General features: G+C 42.5%; 1 protein-coding gene across 1 annotated transcript; it reads left to right on the top strand.

Annotated features, from left to right (window-relative positions):
• EEF1AKMT1 (EEF1A lysine methyltransferase 1) lies at positions 1-10,537 on the top strand. Its single transcript, XM_082756754.1, has 5 exons — positions 1-33; positions 5,958-6,111; positions 6,972-7,054; positions 7,739-8,019; positions 9,546-10,537. Exons 2-5 carry the CDS (start codon positions 5,962-5,964, stop codon positions 9,671-9,673), a joined length of 642 nt encoding a protein of 213 aa, XP_082612880.1. The 5' UTR covers positions 1-33; positions 5,958-5,961; the 3' UTR covers positions 9,674-10,537.
• The last annotated feature ends 1,956 nt before the right edge of the window (positions 10,538-12,493 follow it).

Below are 12,493 nucleotides of genomic sequence, written 5' to 3'. Positions count from 1 at the left end.
GGGGCCTGCGTGCGCGGAGGGATCTGGGTGCCGGTGAGTGGGCTCGGGCCGGCCACAGTGCTGCGGCTCTGGGGGGCCGCGGTGCTCGTCCGCGCGCCTCACCTCCGCCGTGATGGCGGGCGGGGGGGGCCGGGGGGAAGGGGGTTTCGTGCGGCGGGGCTGCGCCTCCCGGGGGGGGCTGAGGGGGCGCGGGGCGGCCGGGCCGGGGCTGCCATCCCCGGTGCCGTGCGGTAATGGGGGGACGGGGTGGAGCCGTTTTGTGTTCAGTTGTGCCCACCAACAGAGGCACTGGGTACAAACTGAAGCACAGGAGGGTCTGGCTGAATTTGAGGGGGCACTTCTGTGCTGTGAGGTCACAGAGCTGGGACAGGCTGCCCAGAGAGGCTGTGGGGTCTCCTCTGGAGATATCCAAACCCTGCCTGGGTGCCATCCTGTGCAATGTGCTCTGGGTGATCCTGCTCGGCAAGGGGGTTGGGCTGGGTGATCTCCAGAGACCCCTTCCAGCCTCAGCCACTCTGTGAGAGGAAGAGTTCCTTAGTCAGGAGCAGTTCTTTAGTACGCACACATAGCAGGGTAACCAGTTCTGTGTCTGACCTGCTATCCTCTATATCCCAAAAATCAGACGATGCTCGTGGAAAAGCAAGCGGGTCGGGCTGGGATGTATCTCACTTTCCTCCTTCCAGTGGCCGCCCAGCCTCCCAGTCACTTTTTGAATCCTAAGGGGTCTCTTTACTGAGTAACCCTCTGCGCCCCTCACCTCTGAGCTCTCCAGTTTCACCTCAAGGTGCTGCCAAGCATCAATTTCTAGTGTACCTTGTAGGAGGGATTCTGCAGCTGTGCTGTACCTTGTGCCAGGCAGCACCTTGCTGTCCTGGTGAACCTGGATCCTGAGGCCACACTTGTTGCCTGCCAGTTCTTGCCTTGGAAAACACAACAGTAGGTCTGTGCCTGTGATGTTCATGCCTCTTACAGTTAACAGGCTCTGCCAGTCCCCTCTCAAGTTAGTTATTCCTCATACATACCCCCCTGCAGACGCTATTTTTCCAGGTCTTTTTCAGTTTCTTCACAAGTTCTTCCCAATCACATTCGCATTAAAAGCCATTCTTTACTCAGGCAGGAGACTTTGTGGTTGTGGTGTGTAATTCTCCAAAAACATCAAATCAATGTGTGGTAGCAGCCATTAAATGATATATTCTATTTATTTTCCTAAAAATATCTAACAGAAAACATTATAAAAGGATAGTGTAAGTGTGTAATCACCCTAAGCTTAAATACTGCCTACAATTCCAGTTCCCTCACCCAAAGAAGGGGTGTATTAGAAGAGTTTAACAAGGATCAGCAAATGTATGGAAAGACTTGAGGAAAGGGGGATGACCTCCAGGTGTCTGTGAAACAGCATGTGGAGCGGTGTGAGGTGGGGAATAACTGGGCTCTGATGTCTGCTTTCTATTGCTGTAAGGGAAGTATCACATCATGTGAAGCCAGTAGCCACATTCACAGCAAGAGGAGGCAGTTTTCCATCAAATGTAACTTCTAAAAAGGGGGCATTATCAATTAAAGAACTTTATATGAATCTAAGGGATGCTGCACAAGTGCCTTTTGGAGAACTACATTCACAGAATCACTTCAGATGCAGAAATATCCTTAGTGGAAAACAGTTGAAGACTGGCAGAGTGTGGAGTGGGGAAGTATCACCTGTACGTGCCTCAATCTCACTCTGAGACAGCTGCTTTTGGCTACCTTTGAGATAGAATTACCACTATCTACCTTTGATCTGAACCAGTACAGCTTTTCTTTTGAACCTTTTGGTGTGGTTGTAAATAAAAAGTTCTCCAGACTTGATCCTTCAGTGGAGCCCTTCTCAGGTCTGCCTGTGCTTCACACATCCTCCTTCCCTCTTCGATGAAACACAAGAAAACTGCTTTAGGTTTGCGTGCAGGTTTGTCAGGTCTGCCTTTTTGATGTTCCCCAAATTGGCATCCCCTTCAGGGGCTGGATCATTGTATGGCACCCGGGCTCCAAAACTTCACAGCTGACTGCAAGGAAGCGAGTAGCTTCTTGAGGTTTGAGAAGTTTTGGTCCGCATTAGGAAGACTACAAAACAGATGTACATATGGCCAAGCCTTTTTCAGTTTCTTCTGGCTAGACCACGCTAGCGAGCAAGGGGGATTTTTGTGTCTAAATTACTTTGGACTGATGTACTTGATACATTTTGTCCTGTCAGTTGTTCTCATGAAAGCACATTTGGCAACACTCAGGTAACTTGCCAGACACTTGAGCAAAAGCTGAGCTCTCGCTCAGCTGCTTCTTGGATTTAAAGACATCAATAATTGTTTCCAACAGGGGAGATACTTTCTCTGCGTTTTTACTGTGTTTGGGACAGGATCCCCCCAAACCCACCTGCGATTTAGAGTTCCTGTTTGGCCACTCACCTGTCACTGGAGACCTGGGGTTTGGGTCCTTGTGCATGTTAGTGACTGGGGTTTGAACAGGGTACAATAACTCCATGTTTTATGGTGGTGAGCCCCAGCTCAGCCTTATAATGTTTCTGTCCCTCTGGTCAGGACTTCTTGTTCACCCCCAGGCAGCGCTTGCTCCTCCAGAGGCCCCTAGTCTTTTCTGAAGTTGCATGTGCATTTGTATTCTTGGTAAGAGGTCTAAGGGGCTAAGGAAGGATCCGGCTGCATTTTCTATAGTTACGAGGTCAGCAATGGTGCACAGGCACGTGGCCTCACCTTGCCTCAGCAAACCCGGTGTCTCTCTTTCCACGCTTCTGTGCATGGGGGCATGGTTACACTGACACACAGCAGCTGCTCTGTGCTCAAAGAACACTGCTTTGCAGGTGACCACAGCTTCATAGGTATGGATGGACCAAATGTACCGGGGTATGGGAAGACTGTGAAAGACTGAAGGAATTTCTGAGTTAATTTTTCCATCCTAACAAGTTCTTCCTAACTTGTTATTTATTTTTTTCTCTATTTTAGGACTTGGCTAGATAAATTAGGGTTTTCATACATGAGAGCTGGAAACCAGTGTTAAATCATAAAGTATTCGTATGTAGATAAGGCGCTGGGATCTTCAGTGCTACTGTTTTCACTTGCTATGATTACCTCTTTCTTGTTTTCTTTCTTCTGTTTTCTTTGAGGAACTTTCACACAGTAGCAATGTTTACCCTGGACATTTGTCAGCTGGTCAGAGCCAGACTCAGCTGTGCAGGGGGCAAGGGACTGAGGAGGCTGCAGGCACCTTCCCCCTTCATCCTGCCCGCTGCACTGTGCGAGCTGTGGGTCATACGGTGCAGTTGCACTAATTTCTCTCATTTACTGGGTAAATCGGCCCCTTCAGAGGCCAGCAGCATTCACATCTATCCCATGAACACAATCCTGCCTATTTATGCTCCTCTCTATCGATAGGTGCTTAACCCCTTTTTTTCCTGCTATCCTTTAGATTACCTTTAACTTCACCCCAAGCCTTACTTCTCCAACCTCTTGGAGATCAGATTCCTTATTGTGTTGCTTTTTAATTAGGTGCAAATGCAGCCCTATTACTACTAAGTCTAAAACTTAATAGTAAAGAAGACTTAACACACAGCAAGTTTTAAACTTGGTGTTGCTACTGATAGTGCTAGAGATGCCATGGATTTCCTCTGCTTCCTCCCATCCTCCCCAAAACTTTCAGGGTTGTTTTTGGACTTGTGAGCAGTATACTTTCTGGGAGGGCTATAGAGAGGTTTCAAGTAGTACAACTTTCTACTGACTTGAAGCCAAAGGAATTTACAAGTCTTGTTCACATAAACTCACTTTAATAGCTTTCTAATGTACTTCATGTGCAAGAAAATGTCTTCATGCTGATGACTTAAGTCAGTATATGTAGACAATGTACATCTGTTCAGAAAAAGGTTTTGTTTTTTGATGATATTCTTAATAGATGTACCTAATGATTTTTCTACCATATGTTCTAAGTTACCTTTCCTTGCAGCCTCACAGTTAATTGCTGCTTGGTTCCTAAAGCTTTAATTTACAAACCAAAAGGAAGACTATGAAAAAGGAGCTAAAATAGCATTTATAGAAAAAGGATGCCTGTGGTTGTATCCCTTTCCATCCACTGAAACAATGGATAATCGCTTCATCAGCAATTTTATCTGCGAGGATTTCATTTCACGGGCATAGATTTAATCCTTGCGAATGCCTGTATGGGTTCACTGAATGTAAAATCAAAATGGTTTTGACTTAAGAACTGCAAGTTTGCATCAGTTTTGGTTTCTCAGTGTCAAAGCCTAGAGGTGTGCTTGCCTTAGGGAAAACAGAAAAACAGATTACTGCATCTATGATACACTTAATAAAAAGAAAGTCATAGAATCATAGAATCACAGAATCATTAAGGTTGGAAAAGACCTTCAAGATCGTCTGGTCCATGAAGAGTAGTTTTAAACTTGGAACATCTGTCCTAGCAAAAAGGGTTCTTGTACAGGGCCTAAATGGACGTTAGCATTGTACATTGTTAGAAACTCTGTTCTGTGTGAACTTGTGGTAATTTTACTAGGAAACTACCTTAATAATATGAAAATTAATAATATAAATAATAATTTCAAAGCATTTATGTTAATTCACCAAGCAATAAGAACAAACTAAGCCATTTTGCCCCCTGACTCCAGGATCCCCTCTTGTGAGGCCTTCAGGCTCTGAGGGACGGAGGGACGCCGGCACAGTGCTCGGCAGGAGCCAGGAGCTTTGAGGCGTGTGGCAGGCACTGTGTCACCGGGATGGCAGAGTGAATATTTTAGTGAATAGCAATGGGTTATCTCTCAGCAGCAGGCTATGGCACTGTTTTTTCAGTCAGTAGGGAGAAACAGATTTAGGAAGTGTCCGGGAAGTGCTGCAGGAGGGAGCTGAAGGGGAGGAGGCTGTGAGTTCTGGAGTCCTCCTTGTAATGGCGAGAGCAGAGAGAGGAACAAATGTAAGCAGCTGTACTTCAGATTAAGTTTTCGTAGTTTTCTAAGTTACGTACAATTCAAATGGCAAGTGTTTGTGTGCAGCCTCCACCACACACGGCCTCTGCATGAAGGAAGGTGCACACCCATTCCTGCTGAAGTCCTTGGATGAATGAATTCTTAGAACAGATGCAGAAAAAGCTGGTTTCCTGAGGGAAGAATCTTGGATTTCCAAGTTTTCTGCCATGCTTTTCACATGCTTGATTTCTGCTGTTGTCACCTTGGCTCCACGAGGTGGCACCGTCTCTTCTGGGAAGGACTCACAGGCTTGGGCTACTGCCTGGCAGTGCGTGGCCGAGAGGTGCAGGGGGTGCCCAGCTCTGAGACCCCTGCAAGCAGCTGCTCTCGGCATCTAGTGCACACCGTGCCCTTTGGGTACGAGCTGTGCCCGTGTTCTCACACGTAAAATACACAAATCGTCAGTCACACAGTGGTACCTTAGGAAAACATCTTCTTGAGCATCTTGTCTGCTGAAGGTTCCTGGCATTCGGGACCCATTTTATGGTGTGAGAGGTGAAGCCAGGTGATGCTGATCCTAGAACAAGAGTTTACTTCTTTTTGAGTCAGAAGTGTGTGCCTCTTCAGCATGGCAAGAAATGATCAGTAGCTATCGTTATGTCTCAGAGGGGAGGGCATAATTTCTACAGTATTTGCAAAATCCACTCTAGCCTTTTCCTGCAAGCTGAAACAAAAGTGATGTATGGATGCAGGGTATAACAAACTGTAACAACAACATCCCTGTAAGAATACAAGTCACAACCCTGTGATACAGAAAGGGACCAGTTCCTGAATTCTCTCTGGAAAAGTTGTATATTTTTCTCTTGTTCTGAGGCTTTCCTCATTAGCTATTAGACTAAGCCTGCAAAGTCAGGAAATGTTGCTTTGCCTTGGGAGAGCGGGCTGTTATTAAAAGCTTCCACTATTGAAAATGGTTAATTAGGTTTTTTTTCCTCTGGTTGATGTCTAGAAAAATGGATGATGATGATGATGACATTCCCCAGCTTTCAGCCCATACATTGGCTGCCCTCCAGGAGTTCTATTTGGAACAGCAGCAGAGGGAGGGCACGAAGACTTCCCAAGGGTTTAATCAATATTCTGTTGGCTCGATAGAAGAAAACTGGGTAAGAAACTAAACATAGTGAATGAAGCACAGTTAGTGAATGTTACAGGGGAACAGCCCTCACTGGGTTTCTTTTGTGGATTGGTAATAAAATGAAAAGGGCAACACTTAAGATGTTCCTAGAGTGGCAAAACGATTTATGGACAATAACACTGCAAGCTTATTTGCCTTAATATTAAATCAGGGTAATTACATGCACAGAAGGAATAAAGCTGCCAACAGAAGCCTCTGTGCCTTCTGGAAACTTTTAACTCCAGCCTGGCATGTGAGGGTAGTGAAGATTCTTCCTTCAGTTTGAGGCAACACAGTGTAACGAGGCTGAATGTTCTTTCCTTTCACATCGTATTTCTATTTGTGTTTATTTTGTTGGTTTTGTGGGTGGCTGCCTTGCTGCATTTTTTCTTCTAACAGACTGACTTTGGATTTGTCTCTGGGCTCTCTCTCTTTTTTTTTTCCTCCCCTTCCTGTTTCTCGTATCTTCTGATTTAGTACATTTATCCTTTATTTCCTTCTATACCATCATTTTTCGAGTTCTTTTTTCCTTTCCCATTGAACTAATTCAATTTAAGAGTATATAAATACTGTACATCTGCGGGGTTTGAACTAACCTTCTTAGTGATTTTGCATTACTTGGTTTTCCTGATACCACGGTAAGTGCTGTGGAAGCACACAGTGTAAGCTACCTGCTGCCTCCCATTGGTTTACGGAAGTAAAAAGACTCTCAGAAAAATTGTCACCTTTGTAGTTTGTGAAATGAGAAATTGTTGTGGGTTTTGGTTTTCTTCTAATAGGACTCACAACACCTAACTGTACATAGCACAGTCAGGTTTGATGTTTATAATTGTGCGTTATTTTTCTCAGCAACTGAGCCAGTTTTGGTACAGTGATGAAACTGCATCGTGCCTGGCTAATGAAGCAATTGTGGCAGCTGGGAAAGGTGGCAGGTAGGTTTTAATGTCTATTTTGTAGATTTGTCATGCCTTTTCTGTAATTATTTCATTTATGCAGGGAGACCGTGCAGTCTAATTCCTTACTCTTTGTGCCTCAGCAGTTGGCGGAGATGCAGCAGCAGAAATGCCATTATTTAGTTAGGTAATAGTTCATACTGAGCTTACAGTTTAGTGTTTCATTGAATGCTGTAGCCTCTGCCTTGCCAAAGTTTATTATAAATCTTTCTTTTTTATTATTTTTTTTTATTTCTGAGAAATATAATGAGCTCCAGAGCGTATTAATGACTTCTAATTCTTTCCTCTGTTTTTATACATTTCTGCAGAACAGATGGAAAAACTTGTTTTTCCTCCTATTCCTGTAAGGATTATTTTTCAATTTTAACTTAAAATTTCAATATATTTCCTTGTTCTAAAATAAGCTTTTCTCTGTAGTTAAGGTCTCTGTGTGGCATGGAAGCTGAACATGTAATGGCCTGCGTAGTTAAAGCTCCATTCTTTGATTTTTACGAAGTAATTATTTGTTAGATTTAAGGTTGAATAGCTTACATTTTCTGGGACAAATGCTTAAAATGTTTTCCCAAAGCAGCCCTGAGAACTCATGGAATTGTCTTTGTTGCAGTTATTTCTTTGTTTGTTGCCTTTTAAAATCAATTTTCTAAGTAGTTCTCTCTTTTTCAGGATAGCCTGTGTTAGTGCACCAAGCGTGTATCAGAAACTGAAGGAACGGGATGACAAAGATTTTTCAGTGGTTATTCTGGAGTATGACAGAAGGTTTTCTGTATATGGTGAAGAATTTATCTTCTATGATTACAACAACCCTTTGAACTTACCGGAAAACCTCCTGCCACACAGCTTTGACATCGTAATAGCAGATCCGCCCTATCTGTCTGAGGAGTGTCTTCAAAAGACTGCAGAGACCATCAGATACTTAACGAAAGGAAAGATTCTGCTTTGCACAGGTATAATTAATAAAATATTTAGGTCACTGTTGAGCATCTCTTTTTTTTCCCTCTCAAAGGACAAACTTACTCAAGTGAGAAAAAATACTAACTCAGTAATACTAATTTATAAGTAATTCTAGGAAGAATGTGCATCCTGAAAGGGATAATGTTTTACTAGAATACTTTAGTTCAACCTTTATTTTTCATTGAAGGGATGTGTATTTTAATCGTTAAGTCAGTACATTTTTTCTTTTGGCATTATGAGTTTTACTAAATTTTTGAAGAATTGTAAAAACATCCTGCAAAGTTCCAGAAATATATATTTTTTTTATTGTAAAGGGGCATTCTCTACAACTGTAGTGATTGAAATCTGGCTATGACAAGCATAGATGCAACCTATCATTAAAATCTAAAAAGATTAAAAAAAAAAAAAAGTGCAATGAGTTTGTGATTCCTAAGCATATCCGTAGCTGCAGGATTTCAGCTACTGTATGTTTAGAAAAACAAAGGTGAGCTAAGCAGGAAGAAGGACAAATAGGTTGGAATGGCCTTTGTGTAGTAAAGTGGGATGATTTTAGCTAAGCCTTGAAAAGAAAAACACAAAAAGGACACTTCCTTTTTCTCATATCACTGGCTCCTTACTGGTAAATATAGAAATTGTAATGTGAATGAATATACGAGGACTCTTCACTGTGATTCAGGTAATTGGTTCTTAGGCACTGAAATGCAGCAGGAGGAATTAAAAATCGGTGATCACAGCAGTGAAACTGGAAGACTCGCCAGCCGCATTTTTAGGCCCTTCTTCATGAAGATGCACTTGCAAGTTTTAAGAGGCTGCGAGTATCTGCCTTAGTCCTGGTGGTTCTTAAGGCTGTAATCTGATTACAAAACATCTGAAAACATCCAAGTAGCTTTTGCAAAAAAACAAAGGACAAAAACCATACATGCAGACAATTCTGGGCAGTCGACCAAGTAGGCAAAATAGAGAAAAATGAAAATAGTATGCGGACGTAGAAAGCCTACTTCTTTGTTTACTTGTAAATGGCAGTTATGCACAAGGATAGCTCTCAGATTTTTTTCCCTGAAATGGATAGGTGGTCCTTCAGTTTACAAAGTTTGACAAATACTGCTCAAGAAAGTGATTTCTGAATGTGCAGCTATAAATACCACGCTGTGGTTTATTTAAATAGAGGAGTACATGTAATCTGTTTGCATTTCCCATGGCTCCCCACCATGTAATTCTTTGGCAAGTAGCAAGAAGATGGAGTTCAAATCTCTGTTTTTTATAAAGGGGGCACCGATCTTTCCTTCTGCCTATTTTTATGAAACTTTTATGACATTCATTTCCTTGGAGCTTCTTCAGTTCTTTCAGATTTAGATTTCCCAACAACTTCAATTGTCAGAGAGCTGAAGGTGTCACTGCTTTAAGCCTTGCTCCCTCAAAAAAGCTGGTTCTCTGCATACGCATTCGTGAGGAGCTAATCAAAAAGTCCAAACGTTCTGTTGCTGTGTTTCTCACCAAATACTAATTATTTTTGGTGCAGGTGCAGTCATGGAGGAACAGGCAGCAAAGCATCTTGGTGTGAAGATATGCAAGTTTATTCCAAAACACTCTCGAAATTTAGCTAATGAATTTCGATGTTACACGAACTATGCTTCTGGACTGGACTGATCCTCACAGGAAGATCTGGAACTTTTTCACTCAAGTTCCTTTGTATGTTTTTCTCAGTGACTCCACGTTTCTCCATGCTGAAACGTTCAGCTCCAAGGGATACTTTCTGGGTTAAATTTAATCAATGTGGGGTGATAGCCTCTCTCGCTGTGAGCATTTGCAAATATTGTGTGTTTTTATCTTACCTGGTAGGTAAATGGGGACCAAACAATGTCGGTGCTGGGCAATGGGAACTTCTGTGTTAGAGTTTCATTCCAACCAGCAGTTTTTACCATTCAGGGACTTTTCAGTGACATCTCTGAAGTGATTTTAGCTGGTTGACTTATAACACCACGCAAGTGCTTTCCTCACGGACATCAGAATCGTCATCTGCATCATAACTGATGGCTTAGTAGCTAGTGGATGATTGAAAGAACATGATCGTTGGTCTCCTTTCACCTTGAGACATGTTTGTTCTCAACATGTCATTTATTTTCATATTCATTGTCCAGCAGGCTGATATTTTTATAAAGGATAACTAAAGAGAAAGCAGGTCTCCTTCTGGGGAGGCCTCTCCAGTTGCTTTTAATAATCAGAACTACTTAAGAGCTGCCAAGTAAGATAAGACCTACTATCTGTTATTGTTGCCAGACTGGCTTTTTATAAAAATTTGGTGATTGTTTCACCTTTTCTAAAGTTTTGCCACAAACCCACGCTTTCTTTTTGTAAAAGATAAGATCTATTTTGTCATCAATTATCACCGTATAAACTTGTGTGTGTATGTGTGCTGTACTTGAAAAAAAGTGTTTAACATCTGTTTGCAGAAGTGCAATGCATTTATTTTGTGATACAGAATAAACATAAGCAACAAAACCTGAACTTTTTAAAAACAACCAAAACCGAGTAGACCTTTTTTTCTAGCTAAGCTAATCTCCAAAGGTTGGTATAAACCTGAAGTCTCCTTGAAAAAAGCACAATACAGATTTCCCCATGAGAGAGAGCTTTGCTTTCACTAGGGATCCTATACATTAGTCAGGTCAAATCACCCTAAAATATGAGGTAAGTAATAAAATGCCAGAAATTAACCCATGCTTGCATTAGTGCCTCAAACTGTGTTCATGGGTTCTCACTTTGTTACCTTTGCTGCTGGCTATGGGATCCTGCTTCTGTAGTAATGTGACCTGTGCGTGTCGATTAACTCTTGAATCATAATGGATTCAATTCAAAAATGGAATTGAATTCAAAATTCAAAAATTCAATTCAAAATTCAATGCAGTGCCTACATTTTAGTTGATTTCACTACCAAGTTAACAACGATGTATGGGTATGTCATGTTTGTAGTTTCAAGAACAGACCTTTTTTTCCCAAATACCCATTTTTATCTTTGCCTCCTGTTCCACAGATTAAAACGTGGTAGTAGAATAGAAACATATTAGAACTTTCTGGATCTTACAGGGCCACTGAGATATACCATAATGTATTGATAAACTCCTATTGTTTCTAACAGGCAAATTTAAATTTTATATACAAGGGTTTGGCTGTATTTCAAGCAATTTCAGTTACAATAGATGATGCATTAGAAAAACTTTCCTTTGTGATAGTAGGGATTTTTTGATAACTGGAATTTTTTAAGCTACTTTTCTCTAACTTCTTGGCTACACTGCTGATGCATTTTTGGGTGAAAGCTGGTTCTTAAACTGCAAGGCACTCCAGTTTTTATCAGCTATAAATACACAGAACATATGTACTTGTCTTCTTGTCTTTCCATACCATATTTATATACTGGGATCACGTAAAAGGCTAACAGAAATGCTGCATCTACAAAATGAAGCAACTAGAAGACGTATTAAGAAATTTATTTTGTGGTGGTGAACTCACTCTGTAAGTTTTCCCTCCTCACTTTTTTTGCCTGTGCCTCCCCCCTCCACAGTCTTCCTGAGTTTCATGGTACCAGTTTTTTCTTTCACAGGCACTGGTTTCCATCAGGTGGCTGGCAACAGGGAACTGTAGAGGCAGAGCACACAGGGGAATGGAGAGCTGAGGCAGATCTGAGTCACTGCACACCTGTGGCCGATACTGTCCTGCCGTTCAAACCAGAAGGCGTCCTTGCTGTTGAGCCCACCAAAGCCTGAATTCCCCCTGAAAATCACTGCCCTCAGGTGACACCCAGCTGGGGTTATTAGCTGTGTTCCAGGATGCTGAGCCATCGCTGTTACGTGGCCAGTTCCAAAATAAGAAAGTAAACCAAGGTTAAATGTGTAGGCATGGGCACAAATCACAACTGGAGGCTGGTTTGTGTTTGTTACCACAAATGTCTTACACACCAGGCAGATGGAAGCAATGCAACGTGAAGCACCTCCTGAAACATTTTTAACTGCATGGAGGCTTCAGATGGGACAGGTACGGTACGGCTGCCAGAGCTGACGATACTCTGCCCACCTAAATTAGAACGTGCTGTGCGAGTACAAGCTTCACATGTGTTGCTGCTTTGCTGGTAATGTCCTGCAGTTGTCTGCTTCCTTTTGCTAAAGCTGTGTTGTTGGGCTCTCTACAACAGAACTGAAAGATAGTTTTGTCGATTTCATCAGAGAGCCATTACTTTTTTTTAAAAAACGTGCAACGTTGAGTTGTACCAAGAAATTCAGTTCACCAAGAAAGCAGCTGCTGCTCTCACGCGTTGGTCAGGCCCCTTTGAAAAGAGGCTCTGTGAAGACGCGTGGTTATGAACATGAGGGCACACGTACGGTTTTGTAGATGTGCTCAATACAGCAGCCCGTTGTCCACCAGCTTCCCCCCTAGAAGGCTGGCAAGCTCGGGCAGCTGCCTAAGCTCAGCTTGACT

Source organism: Aythya marila (genome assembly GCF_965140915.1).
Source record: "Aythya marila genome assembly, chromosome: 1".
Taxonomy (NCBI): domain Eukaryota; kingdom Metazoa; phylum Chordata; class Aves; order Anseriformes; family Anatidae; genus Aythya; species Aythya marila.
Note: the sequence above shows the minus strand (reverse complement) of the source record. Positions and strands in the feature narration are given on the sequence as shown.